Raw genomic sequence first — 23289 nt, 5'->3', positions numbered from 1 at the left:
TGGATCAGCCATGGTGTGGCCAGCATTTTCCAAGCAAGCAATTTTATGATCCTATGACTCCAAGTGCAGCCAGCAAGCCAGAGGAGCATGCAGGTCTCCAGCTCTGGTTCTGGCTGGATATCCTCTGTCTCCAAGGTGCTCACTAGGATGTTGCTTTCTGCTCTTCCCAGAGTATTGGGGTTTTGTTTTTTTTATTTTTCCAAGCTATAAGAAATACTGCACCACACTATTTAAATTGTGCAGGTAACAAACTCTGTCAGATGTCATCAGGCAGAGTTATGAAAGGATGTTACTGTAGGTCATCTCAAAAGCTACCAGGTAGTACATTGCCAGATTTTCTTCTCAGTCCTTCCAAGCAGAAGATTCAATTACAAGTGTCATTTAAAGTTATTAAAGAATTGTGCTGCAAGATATTGCTAAAAAAATAGTTGTAAAAGCCACTTACATCTGCCAGTAAGGTATAGCACTTTAATGAAAATTGCCAGCAGATGAGTGGGATGTTTTTGAACAAACACAAAATTGTTCTCTCACAAAATTGTTAGAGAACCCAGAAGCGCAGAATCATGGAATAGTTTGAGTTGGAAGGGACCTCAAAGCCCATCCTGTTCCAACCCCCTGCCACGGGCAGGGACACCTCCCACTGGATCAGGGGCTCCAAGCCCCATCCAACCTGGCCTTGAACCCCTCCAGGGATGGGGCAGCCACCACTGCTCTGGGCAACCTGGGCCAGGGCCTCCCGACCCTCACAGAAAAACATTTCTTCCTAAGATCTCATCTCAATCTCTCCTCTTTCAGTTGAAACCACCCTCACCCCTCCCTTTTCTTATCCCTGCACTCCCTGACCAAGAGCCCCTCCCCAGCTTTCCTGGAGCTGCTTTAAGTTCTGGAAGCTGCTCTGTGATCTCCCCGCAGCCTTCCCTTCTCCAGCTTGAACAACCCCAACTCTCTCAGCCTGCCCTCATACAGGAGGTGCTCCAGCCCTCAGATCATCTCTGTGGCCTCCTCTGGACTAGCTCCAACAGCTCCATATCCTTCCTGTTCCGAGGACTCCAGAACTGGATGCAGTGCTCCAGGTAAGGACTCATGAGATTGGAGCAGAGGGGCAGAATCTCTTCCCTCTCTGCATCCTCAGCATCCAAAACCATCACTCATGTATCTCCTGTTCTTGAAACTGGTGTCTGGTGTAACCAGAGGTCTCCAGCTATCCTGTGCCGTGCTGTTTCACTCTGCTGATTCTGGATTGGCCACCTCCTGCAGCTTGTCCCATTCCATCAGTTTCAGAGTCCTGCCTCTTTTCTGGGTCCTGACTTCACACAGAAACTTTGAACAATACTAGACCATAACCAAAAGTCAGAGTGACCAAAGCAGAGCTTCCTGTGGAAAACAACATCTTTAGAGACTTCTAAGATAACATCCAAGGGGCAGGCATCCAGGAGAAAGCCTGCATATCCAAAATCCATGTTGAAACCTCCATGAAAGCAGTTTTAACTCTACAGTAAGTAAGATCAAGATGTGGTGTTTCTTTTCTTTTAGCCCTAGAAGACATGCCAAGATCAGGCATATATTTGCTGTGACCAAGTATTTGTGAATCATGAGTCAGGCCTCCCCTAAATCATGTCATTATCATTGAAGAAACCAAGACTCCTGTGATTTTTTTCTGTTTGACACTTCAGAACTGAAACTCCTTCATGCAAACAAAAGTGCAAGACCCTTAATTATTTTTAAATAGAAGCTGTGATTTTTCACGCATTCATCCAACTCTACTATTTGTGGCACAAGAAAACAAGACATACCATGTGCCTGGTGATGAAAATCACAGTATCTGGCAACACTGTATGCTGTGATATCCCACAAATAAAAATAGGTGTTCCCCACAGGGGATATTCCTGTAAGGACGTACTGTCACAGGTACACAGTGCACTAAGTTCCCATGTACAAGCATGGAATGGTTAGGGCTGGAAGGGACATCAAAGCCCATCCAGTTCCAACCCCCTACCACGGGCCGGGACACCTCCCACTGGATCAGGGGCTCCAAGACCCATTCAAATCTGACCTTGAACATCTCCAGGGATGGGGAAGCAAACACTCCCCCAGGCAACCTGGGCCAGGGCCTCCCCACCCTCACAGGAAAACATTTCTTCCGCATATCTCATCTCAATCTCCCCTCTTCCAGCTGAAAACCATTCCCCTCATCCTATCCCTGTGCTCCCTGATCAAGAGCCCCTCCCCAGCTTTTCTGGAGCCCCTTTCAGCACTGGAAGCTGCTCTAAGGTCTCCCTGGACCTTCTTTTCTACAGGCTGAACATCCCCAGCTCTCAGCCTGCCTGGCACTTGGCACGTCCCAGGCTCAGGCACTCCACCTTTCTAGCACAGCATATGCGTCCTTTCATTTGATTCAAAGCGTGGATTTTCATTTAACTAAAAAGAAGGGTCGGATACCTACCTGTAGCCAATGCTATGTCAGCTGGCTTAGAAACCATTCCCTGTTTAGTATTTAGCATCGGATCTTAAAAACTCTCTCTTGGTTTTCTGCAAACAGTTGAGGTTTAAGTGCAGCCCAGTGCAATGGCCTTGGCAGAGTCGCCTGCTCTAGGAAAACAGTTTCAAAACATGAGGTTAGGGAATGCACATAAGTAATGGCTCCGATAAACACAGTTGCCATTTTTTTTCATCTGTGAAGAATTATCCTGTTATACCGTAACACACATCAATTAAATCACAAACATCCATGCAGGGAGGGAGCTGTCTGGTGCTTATGTAGCTTGTAGCAGTTTAACTTGTTCTTTAAGAGCAAGCCGTCAGCTCCATAAAAATACATAAGGATACACTAGTCTCCTGTAGCTGAAATGCGAGCCTGAATCCATTTGAAATCACTGGCAGACAAACATTTAAGGGTTAACTTAATAAATATGAGTTTTTACGGGTCTATTTTAGAATCTCAGCTGCTTTCGTGTCCTTCCTGCACAGCACTTACTTTGCTCCTAACAATAAATAATGTTTACATGAGCAATAAAGCCAACTCCGGGGGGTTCAGCCATCATAAACCAAGCACGAGCCCCGAGGGAACAGTGCCACCGATCTTCTAGAAACAGCATGGCTCTTGTTTCCTTATCTTGTTATAGCTATGTTGCCTGTTGTGTTAGATGCCCAAATAAATGATCACAATCCCATGCTCTGGCACAGACAGTAAATTTACCTACCTCCTCTGTTGTTTCCCATGGCTATCAATGTCGTTGTCATCTCAAGGGTTTACATTCTTGCATCAAACACCACTCACCTTCGCCTCGTCTGTAGAACAGGGCAACTGGGCTCCCTTCTCACGCTGTGTGTTGACCCAGCCATCCCAATGACTGAATTTATTTCACTCACTGACTTGAAGTCTTATAAAGGAATTTGAAACCAAATGATAAAATGAAAAAGCCAGGGAGCCAGATAATTAAATCCAATTAAGGTAATCATAGAGATGTAGAAAAGGCAGGAAATTTAGGAGAGCTGCAGAGAGGCAGTATCAAGCAGAATGAGGCCACCTTCACCAGGTGCAAGGTCCTGGGTCATGGCAATCCCAAGCGCAGTTACAGGCTGGGTGGAGAAAGGATTGGGAGCAGCCCTAAAGAGAAGGATGAGAAGCTCAATACAATCCGGCAATGGGTCTTGGGCTTCATCCAAAGCAGTGGGGCCAGCAGGGTGAGGAAGGGTATTCTGCCACTCTGCTCCACTCTGATGAGACTCCACCTGGAGCCCTGCGTCCAGTTGTGGAGTCCTCAGCACAGGAAGGACATGGAGCTTTTGGAGAGAGTCTAGAAGAGGCCACTGAGATGATGCGAGGGCTGGAGCACCTCCCATCCGAGGACAGGCTGAGAGAGTTGGGGTTGTTCAACCTGGACAAGGGAGGGCTGTGGGGAGACCTTAGAGCAGCTTCCAGTATGGAAAACAGCTCCAGGAAAGCTGGGGAGGAGCTCTTTATCAGAGAGTGCAGAGACAGGAAAAGGGGAATGGTTTTCAGCTGCAAGAGGGGATATTAAGATGAGCTTTTGGAAAGAAATGTTTTGCTGTGAGGGTGGGGAGGCCCTGGCCCAGGTTGCCCAGAGCAGGGGTGGCTGCCCCATCCCTGGAGGGGTTCAAGGGCACGTTGGATGGGGCTTGGAGCCCCTGATCCAGTGGGAGGTGTCCCTGCCCATGGCAGGGTTGGAACTGGGTGGGCTTTGAGGTCCCTTCCAACCAAAACCATTTTATTATTCTATAATTATCTCCTCTTTAAAAGACAGCCTGGCAGACAGAGGCAAAGGGAACAATTGAGGCCCAGTGAAAGGCCAAGAAATTGCACGAATAGCACGTATTGGTTATCAAAACTGAAAGAACAGATATATTTTTATACATATATAAAAACTGCATGTAACCACATAGGTCTGGAAAGGAGAGCCACGAGATTTCTTCAAAGACTTGCTGAGCAAATAAAAAAAGCTTTACTATTTTAGACTTTCTCTCAGCTAAATGACAACGGCCTCTACCAGCCTACTTCCCTGTGGTACGGGGCTAACACCACTCTGCTGGAGGAAAGCAACACAGGCATCACACCACATCTCCTAGGAATGAGACAAGATACCAGCGAGGCAAAGCTGAATGGAAAAACTTCAGCTTAAAATCATTCTCCCTCATCCCATGCGTGCACTCCCTGTTCAAGAGCCTCCCCCGACCCTGGGACAGGGTGCTGGATCCAGCGATGTCCCTCTACTGCACCCAGTCTCACAGGGTCTCCAAGCACAGAGCTGATGAATGAAACAAAAAGGCCTTCCTGATATAAAACAACAGGGGCTTTTGATTAAAAACAACATTTTATTGCAATTCTGTCATACTACTCTGTAAAAATGATGGGGATTATCATTCTGAAATGCTTACAAACCCCACTGGTTAAAAGAAGGTCACAATCTTATGCATGTGTCATCATCAGTGATTCTGCATGAGGCAAACACACCAGCTGGCTACCATCCCTCTAGCTGTACAGAAGAATGACACCATGCTTCTGCCATGGCCACAATCCCTACCTCACCACAGAGAATGGCTATGGACTGCCAGCCTCAACAGTCATTTCTTTAGAACTTCAAGCATTTCTGTTAAATAACCAGCCTGGAATATAGAAAACTTTCAACTTCATATGAATAATTAACTCTCTATGTTGTCTTTAAGGCACATATTTCTATCCAAATTTCGTTTTGGTCCAGAGGAGCATTCATATATCAGATGCCAGCTATCCAGGTATCTGACGGCTCGGTTTGCTATAACTCTCCTTGTGTCCATAAACTTCAACGACATGTATTGAATCCACTGTCTGCACCGCAGTAGTGTGTCCCGGGGCAGCTGCACCGCTGCTCCTGGTGAACTTCGGCAGCCGATCGTTGTCTTTGCAACACCCAGGAGCTGTGATGTCCCGAGTCCACTCTTCCTGGAACCTGCAAGCATGAAGTAAAAACTTATTTCCGTTCCATTTGCTTGAGTGACAATAACATAATTTTCCAATCCATTTTATTTGCACATCAGGCATTTTGCAAACAACTTGTGATGTAACACAGGGACTCGCTGCTTCTAGCATTGAAACTTGTTGGCAGCAGTGGGGCAAATCACTCTGTCTCTCTAAAATAGCTCGTAGGATTTTAGAATGCCCTGAGTTGAAAGGGACCTCCAAGGATAATCGAGTCTAATGTCTGTCCCTGCACAGGACAACTCCAAGATTCACACTGTGGGTCTGAGGGCATTAGTCAAATGTTTCTGGAATATTGTCAGGCTTGGTGCTGTGACTGCTTCCCTGGGAGCTGTTCCAGTGCTCCACCACCCTCTGGGAGAAGAACCTTGTCCTAATGTCCAATGTAACTCTCCCTGGCACATCCTCCTGCCACTCCCTTGGATCCAGAGGGAAGAGCTCAGCGCCTGCTATTCCTCCCCGCCTTGTGAGGGACCTGCAGAGCACAATGAGGTCTCCCCTCAGTCTCCTCCAGGCTGAACAGACCCAGTGCCTTCAGCCACTCCTCACATGGCTTCACCTCTAAACCCTTCACCAACTCCATGACTTCCTCTGGACTCTCCCCAGTACCTTCAGATCCTTTTTATCCTGTGGTGCCCAGAACTGCCCCCAGTGCTCAAGATGGGGCTGCACCAGTGAGGAGCAGAGCAGGACAATCCCCTCGCCCGCCCGGTGACATCATGCGGGATGCACCCCAGGACACCATCGCCCACTTGGCTACCAGGCTGATGACCTTGAAAAGACTTGGTTTTGTATTTGGATGGGGGAGATGTTATTTGTTTTCCAGCAAATGAGCTTCCATTTAATGCTGCATTATCCAGAGAACATTACTAAGAATGCCTGAATGCTGAGTCTGGTGCAGAACAGAATTGCTTGCTTAGCAAAGCACTGCTGGGAGCAGCAGAGACAGTTGTGTTCCCTGGGCTTTGAGGTGTTGTTTGCAGAACTGCCAGCAATGCCTACGAAGCGCTGGCATATCGTGGCTCATTCTGGCCCTTGTGTGCCCAGTCTGGCTACTGCCTGGCCCTCCCAGAGGCACCACAGGCTGGGACTCAGCTGGTGTGTGTGCAGCACCACTGGACATTGATCCATCCTGCATCTCACCTTTCCTCGCTGGTTAAGGAGGTCAAGCCAGCACAGGCTACTGACCCAGAGAGCAAATAACGCACCAGTCAATAGTGTAAGATTTTGGCTTTGGCTGGGATAGAGTTAAATTGCTTCCTAGTAGCTGGTATAGTGTTATCATATCATAGAATCATATCATAGAATGGTTTGGGTTGGAAGGGACCTCAAAGCCCATCCAGTTCCACCTCCCACTGGATCAGGGGCTCCAAGCCCCATCCAACCTGGCCTTGAACACTTCCAGTGATGGAGCAGCCACCACTGCTCTGGGCAGCCTGGGCCAGGGCCTCCCCACCCTCACAGCAAAACATTTCTCCCCAAGATCTCATTTCAATCTCCCCTCTTTCAGCTGAAAACCGTTCCCCCTCGTCCTATCCCTGCACTCCTTGATCAAGAGGGTTGCACAAGAATTTGGGACAGGACACTGCCAGGAGAGCTGACCCAGACCCAGAAATCCCGTCCCATCCCACCCCATCCCATATGACATTACACTCAGTATATAAACTTGGGGGAAGCTGGGCATCACTCAGCAGGTGGTGAGCAATTATGCTGTGCATCACTTTTTTGCATATATTAATAATTATTATTTTTCTTCCTTTTCTTGTCTGATTAAACTGTTTTAATCTCAACCCATGAGCTTTATATCTTTTTTTCCTTTTTTCCAATTCTCTCCCCCATTCCACCAACGGGAGTGAGCGAGTGGCTGAGTGGTTGGTTCAGCTGCCTGTGGGGTTAAACTGCAGCATGTGGGCAGAGCAGGAACAGTGGCAGGCAGAGAGGGCAGAGCTGCTGAAAAGATGCTCAGGAAGCTACACACAACTGCTTCAGGAAAATGATGGGGTGGGATGAGCTTGTTCTTGAACTCTGCTGCAACAGGCATGATGGATGCAGCTGGCTTTAAGCACATGGCTCTGTGAACCAGAAACAGGTAAGAGCCACCCTTTTTGGGTTTGTGCCAAATAACTGTGTGGGTTTTTGAAAACAATCAGTTATTCCATGGAGCTGTTTGCACGCAAGGCAGATGCTGGGGCTGCTTGCCCCACATGCACTGCAGTAAGCCAGCCCACGTGGCTCCTCTCGCTTCCTCTGAAGCCACAGAAAACAGCACTGCACACCCACATCCAGGACAGTGGGGTCTTACCCCTTCAGATATGAAAAGCCAGTCAAGAAAGCAAACAGAAGCCGCATTCTGCAATTATCAGTTACAGAAAGACGGCAGAAATGCTCATGCTGGAAACCCACAGATGTATAGGAACCACAGGGGAAAAGCAGAAAATAAACCCCAATAACTCAAGTCTTGCTATTCTGGTGCAGAGTACAATGCAGCTACATCATTCTTGGAAAGGAGAATAAATATTCTTCACTGGAAAGGTGTAATACAAAACAATTTGGGGCATGATCTACAGTCAGATAAGCATAAAGGCATCTTAAACCACCTCTGCTTTCGATGTGAGAAGACATTGCATCAGTGTAGTCAGAATATGGGAGGAGCTCAGAAGAGCAGAATCTACGCACCTGTACTTTGGACAACAGCAAACTCATTTATTTCTCAAAAAAACCCGCCTGGTAAGTTTACCCACTTTGCATTGACTTGTACTGTTTCGACTCTGCCTTTTTAGTCCTGGTGCATCAACAAGGCCTCAAGTATCTTTGTGTTTGACACCAGAACACTTATAACTACAGAGTGATACTGCAGAGCTTACTGCTGAAAGAAAATCTGCATAGAATCATAGAAACGGTTGAGTTGGAAGGGACCTCAAAGCCCATCCAATTCCAACCCTCTGCCATGGGCAGGGACGCCTCCCACTGGATCAGGGGCTCCAAGCCCCATCCAACCTGGCCTGGAACCCCTCCAGGGATGGGGCAGCCACCCCTGCTCTGGGCAACCTGGGCCAGGGCCTCCCCACCCTCACAGCAAAACATTTCTTCCTCAGATCTCACCTCAGTCTCCCCTCTTTCAGCTAAAAACCGTTCCCCTGGTCCTATCTCTGCCCTCCCTGATCAAGAGCCCCTCCCCAGCTTTCCTGGAGCCCCTTTCAGTACTGGAAGCTGCTCTAAGGTCTTCCCGCAGCCTTCTCTTCTCCCAGCTGAACAAGCCCAGCTCTCTCAGCCTGTCCTCACAGGGATGGGCTGTTCTTTTGCAAGGGAGAATTGAGGATCTGGTATTTTCCACATTCAGGGAGAACTGAACTGAGCTGTAGACAAACTCCTTTTTATGCTCTGTCAGCTAAGACAACAACCAGAAAGAAACTAGTCCAACTAAAAAATACATCTAAAGAACAACAAAAAAAAGCAATTTTTTTAATTCCCCCTTTGTGTGGAAGCATTTGGAAGAAGTCGTGCATTCCAAGTTTGGACTGTTTTGAGATTAATTTTTTTTACACATCTCTAGGCCAAGTGATAAAACATTCTCTGTGAAGTAGTTGATCTGACTGCAGGAGGGAGTCAAATGGGAAAGCCCGTGTTTCAGTAGGTTTGAGGTCCTCCTTTCAGGTATCCAGTACAGCTGGAGCACGTTATCAAGAAGAAAAAAAATCTCTTCTGCAGAGGAACAGACCAGTATATTCTCCCACATAAGTTATTTTAGTACCTGAAATTTTTGTACCAGAGCCCTTTCTGACTACAAGACGTGCTACCAGTGTACCTGGTAAAAAGCAAATAAGGACAATCCAACAACAACAATGTCCAAGTGAGAAGGTTCTGCCAAAAACACAAAGCCAGCACACTCTTAACAGAGGCAGCTTGGCATTGTCATTCAGTCAAAGAAGTCACATGCAAAGACAGTGAAATTAGCTCATAGCTTTGGCCTCCACAATAACATGAAATTTGGGGTTTTTTCTCCTCTTTGATTTAGTGACTATAATGGTTGAAGTCTTCCACTACCTTGTGTAAGTGGTTGCAAGGAAAGGTGAATCAGAAACTCATGTTGCACTAAAAAATGTTCCTGTCTGCCCAGGTTTGCTGAGCAGCAGGGCTGTGAGCCAAAGGACCTTCTGGAAGTAAGGACAGGATGGGATGGGGTGGGATGGGTCACGTGGTCACATTCCTACTTTGCATTCTGACCCCTTGAGGACACTTTCCCCAGTGCTTTTCCTACTCTAAACACATAAGTAGAAGAGATTAAAAAGCTGAAGGATCTGATGCCCTTCTACTAGTAGGACAGTGTGGTGTAGATTCACCACACTGAAAAGGGACAACATTTGAAGAAATACCCATGTTGAGAGACATGCTGCTGTAAAGCTGTTCAGCCTAGATTCAGCTTGATGGAAAAGCTAAGCAGAACAAGAAAATCCCACCCAGACATCTAGAAGGAGTGCCAGGAGATGCACTGCTGAGAGGGTTAAGACTGAAAACATCTTATATAAACACTCAGACATCTTATATATAACATCCTTAGAGTAGCCTTCCAGTATTGACAGGGGCTCCAGGAAAGCTGGGGAGGGGCTCTTGATCAGGGAGGGCAGGGACAGGACGAAGGGGGAATGGTTTTCAGCTGCAAGACAGGAGATTGAGATGAGAACTGAGGAAGAAATGTTCTCCTGTGAGGGTGGGGAGGCCCTGGCCCAGGCTGCCTGGGGGAGTGGTGGCTGCCCCATCTCTGGAGGGGTTCAAGGCCAGGTTGGATGGGGCTTGAAGCCTCTGATCCAGTGGGAGGTGTCCCTGCCCATGGCAGGGGTGGGACTGGATGGGCTTTGAGGTCCCTTCCAACCCAAACCATTCCACGGTTCTATGATCTTCTACAACAGTGACTTAGTGCAATATTGTTAGAGGTGCTTTGGAAGGCCAGTAGTCTTACCAGAGAGCTAGACCCTTCACTCCCTCCAAAAAACTCTTGTTTTTTCTTTTATGATTTGCCTCACTGCCAGAAATTGCTCATTTGTTTGTCTGAAAGCTCGGGCACAGTGAGCTGAGCCCTGCTGGCTCCTGCTGCCTGAGGCTGGGCTGCGTGCGTGAGATCATTTGCACCCTGTACTTGGGTCTCCGCGTGGGGGTCAGCGTGGTCCCCACATTGCGTGGCTGAAATTGTGGAGAGCCACCAGCGGGCCACTCCCAGGGCTGCAGGAAGAGGCGTAGGACCTATTGTCCCTGTGGTGTTTTGTACTTCGCTGCATAAAGCATCCGGTAAAACGGCTTTGAAGAGCAAACAACCTGTTTGATCCAACTGTGTGTAATCAGTCCAGTTCCCTATGCATGTGATGTTTAATCATGTGGCACCAGGACCAGAGGGGAGGAGACCCAGCACAGGAGAGGGACAGAATTCCTTTTCAAGATTTTACATCAATTGTCCCACCCTGCGAGTTGTCCCACCTTAAGCTTTTCTATTCACAAAAGGATTTTTTTCCCCCTCTAATTTGTTATTACTGTGCTCTGTGTTCCCCACTGCCACCTTTCAGAGACTCAAGCCTTCCAGAACCTTGTGACACGTGTTTCAAAGAAAGAGCAGGCAGGGGAAGTGAGCTGTGGTTTCAACTTGGGGCCCTGGCACAAAGGGCTGCTAAATTGCAATGATTTCTGTCCTAATTGTCATTGCAGCCAGCGAGGAGGGGGTGTGCACAGCAACATGTGCTTTCAATGGAGCTGCTATTGTTTTCATAATGCTTCCATGATCACCCCTGGGTCTTGTACAAAGTCACCTGACAAACAGCAATGTAAAATCCCCTCCTGTCCTCCCATACAAACCTCTCTTTTCAGAGCCAGCAGTGAGCAGCTCTGCAGCTCTGCAGTGGCCACTGGCCACTCCGCTGTGTTCTCACACTCCTCGGGTGTCCCAGTGGTTTCCCCTCCAGCAAGGAACAGCTTTCAAGTCACACAAAGCAAAATTCTTACGAATCCTCTCAAACCCACAGACCAGTGCTGTGGTGGTGGTTCTTCTCCGCAGATGGGAGCTCCAAATTCAGCTGTACATCAAGTCTGCCCTTGTCAAATGTATATCCCAATAGGGTGCTCAGCACTTCACCTCCTCGGCTGGGTTTGCATTTCCAGATAAGACTACAGGGAGGTTTCCTGATCCTCTTACCGTGATGTCCTGAAGTAGCCCAGCTAGAAACTGGAGTTAAGGCAAGTTGAAGTGCTTAAAAACCCAGCCACACTTATTCTGGATAAAGCACAGAGCTCCCAAGGATGAAAATGCAAACTGAAAGCTGCCTCTGACTGATAGCAGTGTGTGCAGAGGAGAGCCCACTGCGCACACACTTATCTGTCCCTTACCAAACAACCCTCTTAATAGCTTTTCTCAGCTTCTGCTTAGGTGGAACTCCACTGACTTCATCGTCCCTCAGATGTCCACGAGATTTGATACACTGCAGTGAATGGAGGATGCCACAGTCACCTCAGAATAGACTTATTTCGGTCAGTGGAAGCTTAATAGTTCAGAGAATGAGAGGAAGAGCCAGGAGAAGAGCTGTCCTCCAGGTACAGGTTTAGCCAGTTTGGCTGTCTGACTTGGAGGTGGACCACGGGTAATTGAAGATGCAGAGCTTTATAGGAGAAAATATCAGAATAGGACGAATCCTGCCCAAGAAAACTGTATTTATTGCAAAAATGATCAGAGTACTTACATTTGAGCTATAATCCTGGCAGGGCTTTTTGCAAAGGCTGTGACTACCCCATGTAAATCTTTATAGTTTTTCTCCTGGTACATGCACTTTTGATTTGATTTTTGGTTTGTAACTGTTGACTACCTCTTCAAGAAGGTGGAACTGAGTTCCTCATACTAATAATAATAAAAAAAAAGCACACTAGCAACTATCTTAGAAGATACTTGGGCACTGCTTCAGGGTTTTGGTGGATGACAAGATCCACACGAGCCCAAATGGGCACCTGCCACCAAGAAAGCCAAAACGTGTCCTGGACAGCATCCAAAGCAGTGGAACAAGATGGGTGAGAGAGGGGATTCTGCCCCTCTGCTCCGCTCTGGTAAGACCCCACCTGGATGCTCAGTTCTGGAGTTTCCAGCACAGGAAGGACCTGGAGCTGTTGGAGCGAGTCCAGAGAAGGCCACAAGGATGACCTGAGTATGAACCTTACAGCAGCCTCCAGTCCTGAAAGGGGCTCTAGGAAAGCTGGGAAGAGACTCTTGATCAGGGAGTGCAGGGATAGGACAAGGGGAAATGGTTTTCAGCTGAAAGAGAGGAGACTGAGATGAGATCTTAGGAAGAAATGTTTTGCTGTGAGGGTGGGGAGGCCCTGGCCCAGGTTACCCAGAGCAGTGGTGGCTGCCCCATCCCTGGAGGTGTTCAAATCAGAGGCTGGAACTGGATAGGCTTTAAGGGCCCTTCCAACCCAACTCATTCCATGATTCTGTGATTCTGTTACTGTTAGGCAGAAAAAATGAGGTCTCCCTGGATGTGTCTCTTTCTTGCCATAAATAGAAAACTGATGCCAACTGAAACGAGCTTGCTCAGCTTTTTCTTAGTACTCGCTCTCTGTATTTCCTCTATCTTTCTGTGCATGCTGATGTTTAAATGTGCTACAGCTCAAACAGTGGCGTGCTCGCTTCTTTAATGTCTCTGCACACAAGAAAGGGTTTGCTGTCTGTTCTCATGGTGTTTATGCCACAAGCTGCATATTTTCATGGGTTCTCCTAGAGACATGGCTAGGAAAAGAGGAGACCACTTTTTCACTTTGGGAGTTAGAAGTAAGCTGGAGTTTCCCTGCTTTTCTCCAGGCAGGGGATCCTGAGATCAAACTTGCCTCAACGCACTTGTACCAACTGTTCCCCAAAGGACCAGGTTGAGCTATCCCACAACAGCGAGCAAGCATACCCCAGCCTCTGCCTTAGGATGACCCCGCTCTACTTTTCCACACCTGATTCTTAAATTTCATCGCTTACTGACATCTATTTCCACCTCTCACACATTGCCAGAGGAAGGACAGTTATTAAGCTTCTGTATAGTGATATTTCCCCCTGTGCCCGCCACAGGGTAGAAGACAACCTGCCTGCTCAGGCAGGGGACAGAGCCTAAGCTCTCCTGCATGATTGTTTGCTGGAGATGGAAGAGGATCATTCACCTCTGGGGGTAGTTGCCCAATTATTCCAGAAAAGGATTACTGCAGGGCCAGTTGTTATTTTTCATCGGTAAAAAAATGATTAAAAATACCATATCCTTCTCAGGAACACTTCCAGTTCAGTTAAACCTGGCAAGGCATTTAAATGCTTGTTCCTCTGGCACACCAAATGTCCCAGATGCCCAGGACTCTCACCCGCAGAACCCGCAGCACCCGTCTAACCCCAGGCACGCTGGGGCGCTCTGCTGTGCTCAGGAAGGTCAGTCCCCTGGGTGAGTGATGTCACCAGGTCTGGTTTCATTCCCATACAGAATTGGGAAGACTTTTAAGTCTTAAAATTGTGGAAGCATAGAATGCTTCAGGTTAAGAGGGAAATTTACAGATCCTTCACGCCAAGCCCCTTACAGAAGCAGGGACAACTTTAACTCGATCAGGTTGTTCAGAGCCCCATCCAACCTGACTTTGAATGTTTCCAGAGATGGGGCCTCCTCTGCTTCTGTGGGCAACCTGAGCCAGGGCCTTACCACCCGCACAGGAAAATATCAGAAACGGCGTGACCAGCAGGTCCAGGGAGGTTCTTCTCCCTCTGGACTCGGCACTGGTGAGACCGCTCCTCGAATCCTGTGTTCAGTTCTGGGCCCCTCACCACAAGAAGGATGTTGAGGCTCTGGAGCGAGTCCAGAGAAGAGCAACGAGGCTGGTGAGGGGGCTGGAGAACAGGCCTTATGAGGAACGGCTGAGAGAGATGGGGGTGTTCAGCCTGGAGAAGAGGAGGCTGAGGGGAGACCTCATTGCTCTCTACAGCTGCCTGAAAGGAGGTTGTGGAGAGGAGGGAGCTGGCCTCTTCTCCCAAGTGACAGGGGACAGGACAAGAGGGAATGGCCTCAAGCTCTGCCAGGGGAGATTTAGGCTGGACATTAGGAAAAAATTTTTCACAGAAAGGGTCATCGGGCACTGGCAGAGGCTGCCCAGGGAGGGGGTTGAGTCACCTTCCCTGGAGGGGTTTAAAAGACGAGTGGATGAGGCGCTGAGGGACATGGTTTAGTGATTGATGGGAATGGTTGAACTCGATGATCCTGTGGGTCCTTTCCAACCTACTGATTCTATGATTTTGTATTTCTTTCTAAGATCCAGTATAGATCTATCCTCCCTTAGTTTAAAAATGTTCCCCCTTGTCCTATCCCTGCAGTCCCTGATCAAGAGCCCCTCCCCAGCTTTCCTGGAGCCCCTTTCAGTGCTGGAAACAGCTCTAAGGTCTCCCTACAGCCTTCTTTTCTCCAGGCTGAACAACTGCCATTCTTTCAACCTGTCCTTGTACAGGAGGCGCTCAAGGTCTCAGATCATCTCTGTAGCCTCCTCTGGTCTTTCTCCAACAGCTCCATGTCCTCCCTGTGCTGAGGAATCCAGAGCTGAACGCAGGGCACCAGGTGAGGTCTCACGAGAGAAGAGCAGAGAATCATAGAATGATAGAATCATACAATAACCAGGTTGGAAGAGACCCACACGTCCCTTAGCACCTCGTCCGCTCGTGCCTTAAACACCTCCAGGGAAGGTGAATCAACCACCTTCCTGGGCAGCCTCTGCCAGTGCCCAATGACCCTTTCTGTGAAGAATTTTTTCCTAATGTCCAGACTACATCTCCTCTGGCGGAGCTTGAGGCCATTCCCTCTCGTCCTGTCCCCCATCACTTGGGGGAAGAGCCCAGCTCCCTCCTCTCCACAACCTCCTCTCAGGCAGTTGTAGAGAGCAATGAGGTCTCCCCTCAGCCTCCTCTTCTCCAGGCTAAACACCCCCAGCTCTCTCAGCTGTTCCTCATAAGGCCTGTTCTCCAGCCCCCTCACCAGCCTCGTCGCTCTTCTCTGGACTCGCTCCAGAGCCTCAACATCCTTCTTGTGGTGAGGGGCCCAGAACCGAACACAGGATTCGAGGAGCGGTCTCACCAGTGCTGAGTCCAGAGGGAGAAGAACCTCCCTGGCCCTGCTGGTCACGCCGTTTCTGATCCAAGCCAAGATGCCATTGGCCTTCTTGGCCCCCTGGGCCCCTGCTGGCTCATGTTCAGTCGCTGTCAACCAACACCCCCAGGTCCCTCTCCTCCAGGCAGTTTCCAGCCAGACTTCTCCTAGTCTGGAGCTGCTCAGGGTTGTTGTGCCCCAAGTGCAGGACCCGGCACTTGGCCTTGTTAAACCTCATCCCACTGGTCTCAGCCCAGCGGTCCAGCCTGTTCAGATCCCTTTGGAGCCTCCCGACCCTCCAGCAGATCGACACTTCCACCCAGCTTAGTGTCATCCGCAAACTTGCTAAGGGTGCACTCGATGCCTTCATCCAGGTCATTTATAAAGACATTGAACAGGGCTGGACCCAGCACTGAGCCCTGGGGACACCACTTGTCACTGGCCTCCAGCTGGAGTTAACTCCATCTCCCACCACTCTCTGGGCCCTCCAGCCAACCAGTTTTCCACCCAGGAGAGTGTGCGCCTGTCCAGCCCAGAGGTGACAGTTTCTGAAGCAGAATGCTGGGAGAAACTGTGTCAAAGGCTTTACTGAAGTCCAGGAAGATCCATCCACAGCCTTTCCCTCATCCAGCAGCCGAGTCACTTTGTCATAGAAGGCGATCAGGTTAGTTTGGCAAGACCTGCCTTTTGTGAACCCGTGTTGTCTGGGCCTGATCAGCCGGTTCTCTTGCATGTGCTTCATGGTAGCACTCAAGATCACCTGTTCCATGACTTTCCCTGGCACTGAGGTCAGACTGACAGGCCTGGAGTTCCCTGGATCCTCCCTGCGACCCTTCTTGTAAACGGGAACAACATCAGCCTCCAGTCCAGTGGAACTTCCCCAGTCTTCCACACTGTTGGAAGATGATGGAAGAGGGGCATTTGGGATTTAGAATGAAAATAATATTGATAATATATTGATATTTTAGTTGCCACTAAGCAGTCAAGGATCTTTCAGCTTCTCCTACTGGCCTGACAAGCTAGGGGTGCACAAGGAGCTGGAATGGGACACTGCCAGGAGAGCTGACCCAAACTGCCCAAAGGGAAATCCCGTCCCATCGCATCCCATATGACGTTACGCTCAGTATATAAACTTGGGGGAAGCTGGGCATTGCTCAGCAGGTGGTGAGCAATTGTGCTGTGCATCACTTTTTTTGTATATGTATTATTATTTTTACCAGAGCCGAGTAGAGGGACAGAGAGAGTTAAAATGTTAAAGAGGTCAGAAGAGAATTTACTGAGTTTAGGTTTTTCTCCTGATCCACACTGCAGTTGTGCTGTAGGAGCTATTCCCAGTACGTGTTGACAAGCCCTGTCTCTGCTGGGCAAGCATTCAGGGGGGTTGTTTTGGAGTCTCATGAACATTGTTCTCCTTTAACTACATGGCCCAGCGCTGCAGCTAATCTCCCTCCCATAAGTGACAGACCCTTTGCCTCAGCTAATCTGTCCCAAACCTCTGCATCACACAGCAACCCGCTATCTCTGCTCTGTGCTCCAAACTTCTGAGAAGCAACGCTGGGGATAACACGTCCCTCCCAGCAGCCCTATGCCTTGGTACTGGTCCTGCCCTGCTCAACAGCAGTAAACTCTTCAAATATTAAAAAATGCAAATATCCCATAAATGCCCACAGCTCCTGCATATAAGAAATTCTGCTAAAAATTGGATTTTTTTTTCTCGTTATGATTCCTTACATCTGAATGAAAGAGGTGGCTGCACTCTCTAGTTAATGATCCCAGGCATTCATGGAGATACTTCTTAGGGAAAAAAAAGCAATTTATTCAAGCAGCCAAGAATGGAGCTCATTATAATTAGAGTAATTGCCACTAAAATTCAATATCTCTGTGCAAAACTATATATTCATCACATCTGTTTACATGCTTCAAATGTGATGGGAAAAATACCTCATTTTGCTCAGACAGGTCCAGAACAGCCCTCTGGAGCCTCTACTGTCCAACAGCTGGGCTCCTTCATTATTTATGACTTCTGAACATCAGCATTCTGCATCCACATGATGAAGCCAAAATTATCTCTTTGGAATTCTAAGGCATTGCTGTAGTTTTTTCTATGAATCCTAAATTACCCCATAAACCATAATATCTTACCTATCTGAAAGAACAGGCTTTCGGTTTTATTTCATGTCGGTTTTCCTGAAAGAACTGGCTTTTTGTTTTATTTATTAGAGTATTTTTAAGCCGTAAAGTGATGAATCAAAATGTTACTTAATATCTAAATCTATTTCAATTAAGTCTGGAAAGCAGCATCACCAACATCCTTTCCTCTCAGAAACAGGCTAAGATCTCCTCAAGAGGATCTTCTTCAAGGGTGGAGGAGTTCTCACTCTTCCAAATAGTTCATGTTTTACATGAAGAAGCTGCAGAACAGTTGTCTTTAAGAAAAGGAAACACTATCATAAAAGCGACATAAACTGCCAGGCCTCCACCCACTCCTTTCTCAGACAGGGACACCACTCAAGTCTCAGCCTTCCTCTTCTAAGTGGGCTGCAGAGTCACCTCCCAAGGTTGCATCACAGCAATCCACACGTACTGCAGCCCTGAAAAAAGCAGGGGGAAATCAGCCTCCCATGCTGCTTAGGGGAGCTCTGTATTAGAAGAGAAAGATTTCTGATGTCAGAGGTCTAGTGATGCACTGCACAAATTCTCCAAATGTCTGAAATGCTACCACAAGGATAGGATAGGGTAGGGTAGGGTAGTGTAGGATAGGATAGGATAGGATAGGATAGGATAGGATAGGATAGGATAGGATAGGATAGGATAGGATAGGATAGGATAGGATAGGATAGGATAGGATAGGACAGGGTATTTCAGTTGGAAGGGTTCTACAGCGACCATCTGGTCCAACTGCCTGACCAGTTAAGGGCTAACCAAAAATTGAAGCATACTATTAAGAGCATTGTGCAAATGCCTCTTGAACACCGAGAGACTAGGGGCATTGACCACCACTTCTAGGAAACCTGCTCCAAAGTTTCATCACCATCTTGATAAAAAAATGCTTTGATTTAGATTAGATCTTATGAAGAAATATTTTGCTGTGAGGGTGGGGAGGCCCTGGCCCAGGTTGCCCCATCCCTGGAGGGGTTCAAGGCCAGGTTGGATGGGGCTTGGAGTCCCTGATCCAGTGGGAGGTGTCCCTGCCCACGGCAGGAGGTGGAACTGGGTGGGCTTTGATGTCCCTTCCAACCCAAACCATTCCATGATACTATGATTCGGATGTGAACTCTAAACCTTCCTTGAAGAGCCTTGGTTAAATTATCTTTTGGCTTGCTCATAACCATGGACATGTGCTTTGGTTCACAAGCACGCTGCAATCTACAGAAGCTTTCTTATGGGTTTGCTTGCACTCAGTTTTGCTGCTCTTTTCCAACCACCTTTATTTATTACCTCAGCCAATCAACACTACAACAGCTCCACCACTACAGCAACACCTGCACAGGTAGGCTGCCAGCACATCTGTCTCACGTTAAACAGAGAAAGGTACTGCAGCAATAACCCAGATAGTACACGTCTTTTCACACTAGTCTTTCCAGAATAAGCCAGCTTCACGTTTGCACCTCTGCAGGGATTTGCCTACACTGTCCTGCTTCTCCAATAACTGGATGTGCACAGGATGATGAAACTTAGTCTTTTCCACTATGCACAATTAGTAAGCCTTTGCAAGTGAAACACAAAGCTGATAGATCATTTGTTGTCTTCAAAAGTTGACATGAAATATATTAGCAGAATTCCCATGTCTCATCCTGTGCGTATATCCATTTAGCAGAATTAGCCTGTTGAAATTAGCATCTTGGCTGAGGTTGGAGGAGGCTTTGAGCACCCTGATCCAGCGGGAGGTGTCCCAGCCCATGGCAGGGGGTCAGAGCTGGATGAGCTTTGAGGTCCTTTCCAACCCAAACCAGTCTGTGACTCTGTGATCTTGATTTAAATAGATCTTATCTGAGTGAAGAAAGAGACAAATTGATAAAGGGTGATGCCTGTCCCTACAGCAATTCCAAGAGTTTTATTCAGGGTCTGTAGCAGCTTCAAAGCCATTTCCATCTCTGAGACTCGGTGCCCATTCTCTACATCATTAATGGCTGGAGTTTTGCCATGGAGGTGCAAACTACTCCTTCTAGCTGATTTTCATGCTGGCTAGTGATTAGCCAGGACCACATCACCTCTGCATGCGAGCAATAAAGTAGACCTTGAGTAACAGCGGCCCTCATGCATTCAGAGGTGGGCATGTGCACCAGTATTTAACACAGCGTGTGCATTGCTCTACAAAGTTAAAAACAGAGCCCACAGGCTTTCCTCCTCCTGCCCAGTGTGATTCCCCACGGAAAATTATACATTCTTCAGGTCTATACAGAAATAACAAACTTGTTGATTTCTGGCCCCAGAGAAGCTGCTTATCCAGAAGAATTGTACATTCCCTGCTATTTGCAGTTAAGAAGTGTACGGAACTTGGTAACCATAGCAGAGCAGCTCCTGCTCACTGGAGTGGGGCAGATAAGCACCCAGGAGGAGCTCGAGGCTCCAGCAGAGCATTAACCTGTTTGCAGCCCTTTAAAAGTTTATCCGCATTATTCCAAAAGCAGCTTACATTTGCACAAAACATTAACATTGCAGCAGATTGAAGCTGCCCACAATTAAGAAATGCAACCTGAGTCTTCTCAAAACTGTTTAGGTTATAATCAGCATTTAATTAGCTTTATTCATCTTCCTGAAATCACCCAAAGCTAGGAATTGATTAAGCAGCCATCAGACTTCTGTGCAAATGCTACATTTGAATATAATTTCCAGCTGCACTGTGACATGGAAGCAGGTTTATAATCTGCATAAAATTGTTTTCTGCAGGTAACCACTACAAATCATTGATAGTGTGGTACATAAAAGTTGTACAAGTGAGCAGTGAATTAAAAGCAAACAAGGATTGCACTATATATTACAGTACATGAGGACGAAGCAGAACCTGAAGAGTATAAAAGACACAATGACAGGTGCTTATATGAATGGTAATGGCAAAACTGCTATTAGAATTGAACATGTCTCCATTTTTCTTTTGATGGCAACACCACAGCCAGTGGAACACATCTGGACACTTTCAGAGGTGATTTTGAACTGACATGAAAAATACCTTTGCCCACCATCCATACGTCCACATGATGGGATGCACTTGGGTTCAGTGTGGATGTATCTTTGGACTCCCAGGGTCAGAGTTCCCTCCCTGCGGGCGTTTACGTTACCCTGCGGCTGTGGATCCACTGTGTTTGCCCTGCACACCCTGATAACGAAATGATCTCTCTTAAGAGAGCTTTTACAGTCACCCAGGGAAAAGTGGTAATACCCGATGCTCACCTTGAGCCGTGCCGCAGCCGTAGCCCCAGGTGTCTCTTAAGGTGCTTAAACAAGCTGGCACTTTGACACCACTGACCAACAGACAGGAGTGACTTTCCTACTGCAGTTTAGCATCAGTTTAACAAAGCCAATTAAAAACCGCTCACCAGTTAATCTGGTGCAACCTCCCCTGCAGACCTTGCTTAACAAAGCACTACTGGGGACAGAGGAAAGAAGATAGAGGGAGGTCATGCTGAGCTTCTCTGCTGTCTCACCTTCCAGCAACAGTCCACAAGATGGGCAAGTTCAAGGACAGCCCCCTGGCATCACATCCTCTGCAGGGCCATCCCTTTAAAATGCATTTTTGAGGAATCGTTTCTAAAATATGCTCAACATACTCATCCAAATCTACTATAATTTAACAGCCTTACCTGTAGAAGCCTTGGTTATCATATGCCATGTTAGTTGCGTCACTGAATACTGATTTATTCCTGAGTTTCTTATTGTTGTTATTGTTTCTTCCCTTAAAACCAAAGTAAGCAGCTTGCATGTGCTCCAGTTCTTCACTTCTGAGCTGGTACCACAGCTGCATGTCTCTGTGAATTAAGCAAGTGGTAAAATATGTTACTTTGATAAATGGCTGTATATTTGAGCTTTGATCTGACCACAGCCCTGACCTGCTAGAGTTTGAATTTAAATCCAGATTTAGTGAAATCAGCATTTGAACACATGATGAACTTTGAGTGCAAGCCAGATTTCCAGAGACTTAAATACTAGCTTACATACCCTAAGGTGGGGGATTCAGTGGCTTTTGAGACTATGGACAACAAGGACAGTTACTTAAGGCATGACATTGTGTCAATGGATCTGCTGGAGCGAGCCCAGAGGAGGCCACAGAGGTGACCCAAGTGCTGGAGCATCTCTGCTATGAGGACAGGTTGAGAGAGTTCGGTTGTTCAGCCTGGAGAAGAAAATGCTGCAGGGAGATCTTAGAGCACCTTCCAGAACTGGAATGGGCTCCAGGAAAGCTGGGCAGGGGCTCTTGATCAGGGAGGGCAGGGACAGGATGAGGGAGAATGGTTTTCACCTTGAAAGAGGGGAGTTTGAGATGAGATTTTAGGGAGAAATGTTTTGCTGTGAGAGTGGGGAGGCCCTGGCCCAGGCTGCCCAGAGCAGTGGTGGCTGCCCCATCCCTGGAGGGGTTCAAGGCCAGGTTGGATGGGGCTTGGAGCAACTGATCCAGTGGGAGGTGTCCCTGCCCATGGCAGGGTTGGACCTGGATGGGCTTTGAGGTCCCTTCCATGATTCTATGAATGTTCCCATGGACCTCTGTCAGTGACACATGCCAAGCCAGATCCTGTTGTATAGGAAAAGACTATGCGCTCTTTTTATGGAATAAATTATTTCAGAAAAAAACCCCAAATGTAATTTCTGTGTATTTTTGAAGCACTCATATTTTTAAGGATTCAAAAATCATGAGGCAGGTTGAAAAGATGAATTCAGTCATGAGCCAGCAGTGGCCCAGGTGGCCAAGAAGGCCAATGGCATCTTGGCTTGGATCAGAAACGGTGCGGCCAGCAGGTCCAGGGAGGTTCTTCTCCCTCTGTACTTTGCACTGATGAGACCGCTCCTCGAATCCTGTGTTCAGTTCTGGGCCCCTCACCACAAGAAGGATGTTGAGGCTCTGGAGCGAGTCCAGAGAAGAGCAACGAAGCTGGTGAGGGGGCTGGAGAACAAGTCTTACGAGGAACGGCTGAGAGAGCTGGGGGTGTTTATCCTGGAGAAGAGGAGGCTGAGGGGAGACCTCATTGCTCTCTATAACTACCTGAAAGGAGGTTGTGGAGAGGAGGGAGCTGGCCTCTTCTCCCAGGTGACAGGGGACAGGACAAGAGGGAAAGGCCTCAAACTCCACCAGGGGAGGGTCAGGCTGGACATTAGGAAAAAAAAAATTCATGGAAAGGGTCATTGGGCACTGGAACAGGCTGCCCAGGGAGGTGTTTGAGTCACCATCCCTGGAGGTGTTTAAAACACGGGTGGACGAGGTGCTGAGGGGCATGGTTTAGTGATTGATAGGAATGGTTGGACTTGATGATCCAACAGGTCTTTTCTAACCTGGTGATTCTATGATTCTGTGAGTTAAAAATGGAGAGGACAGGTAAATGTTTCCTTTGTTAAGAGCAAGGCTGATTTGGTTGCCTTCAGGATTTCCTTTTGGAAACACTCCAGGCAATTTTCATGCTGCTCTCTTCAACTCTAGGACAAAACCAATATAATAATTTCTTTTCTTGTTTTTAAAAAAAGTCTTAGACTCACATGCTCACA

The 23289-nt window shown here is 47.7% G+C and overlaps 1 protein-coding gene across 3 annotated transcripts in view; it reads right to left on the bottom strand.

Annotated features, from left to right (window-relative positions):
- Positions 1-23289, bottom strand: part of SUSD3 (sushi domain containing 3) — a 52253-nt gene that overhangs the window by 3145 nt on the left and 25819 nt on the right. Inside the window, exons 4-6 of one of the 3 annotated variants that reach the window (XM_069865701.1) lie at positions 21399-21563; positions 20989-21181; positions 5309-5447 (exon numbers count right to left, since the gene is read on the bottom strand). In XM_069865701.1, the coding sequence (XP_069721802.1) occupies positions 21034-21181; positions 21399-21563 (313 nt within the window). In that variant the 3' untranslated portion in view covers positions 5309-5447; positions 20989-21033. Of the gene's footprint in view, positions 1-4439; positions 5448-20988; positions 21182-21398; positions 21564-23289 lie in introns of those variants that run through there. The other 2 variants (XR_011338180.1, XM_069865700.1) reach the window with 2 other exon arrangements.

This window comes from Phaenicophaeus curvirostris, chromosome 11, assembly GCF_032191515.1.
Source record: "Phaenicophaeus curvirostris isolate KB17595 chromosome 11, BPBGC_Pcur_1.0, whole genome shotgun sequence".
NCBI classification, from domain to species: Eukaryota; Metazoa; Chordata; class Aves; order Cuculiformes; family Cuculidae; genus Phaenicophaeus; species Phaenicophaeus curvirostris.
This window is presented reverse-complemented; position numbering and strand designations above follow the sequence as displayed.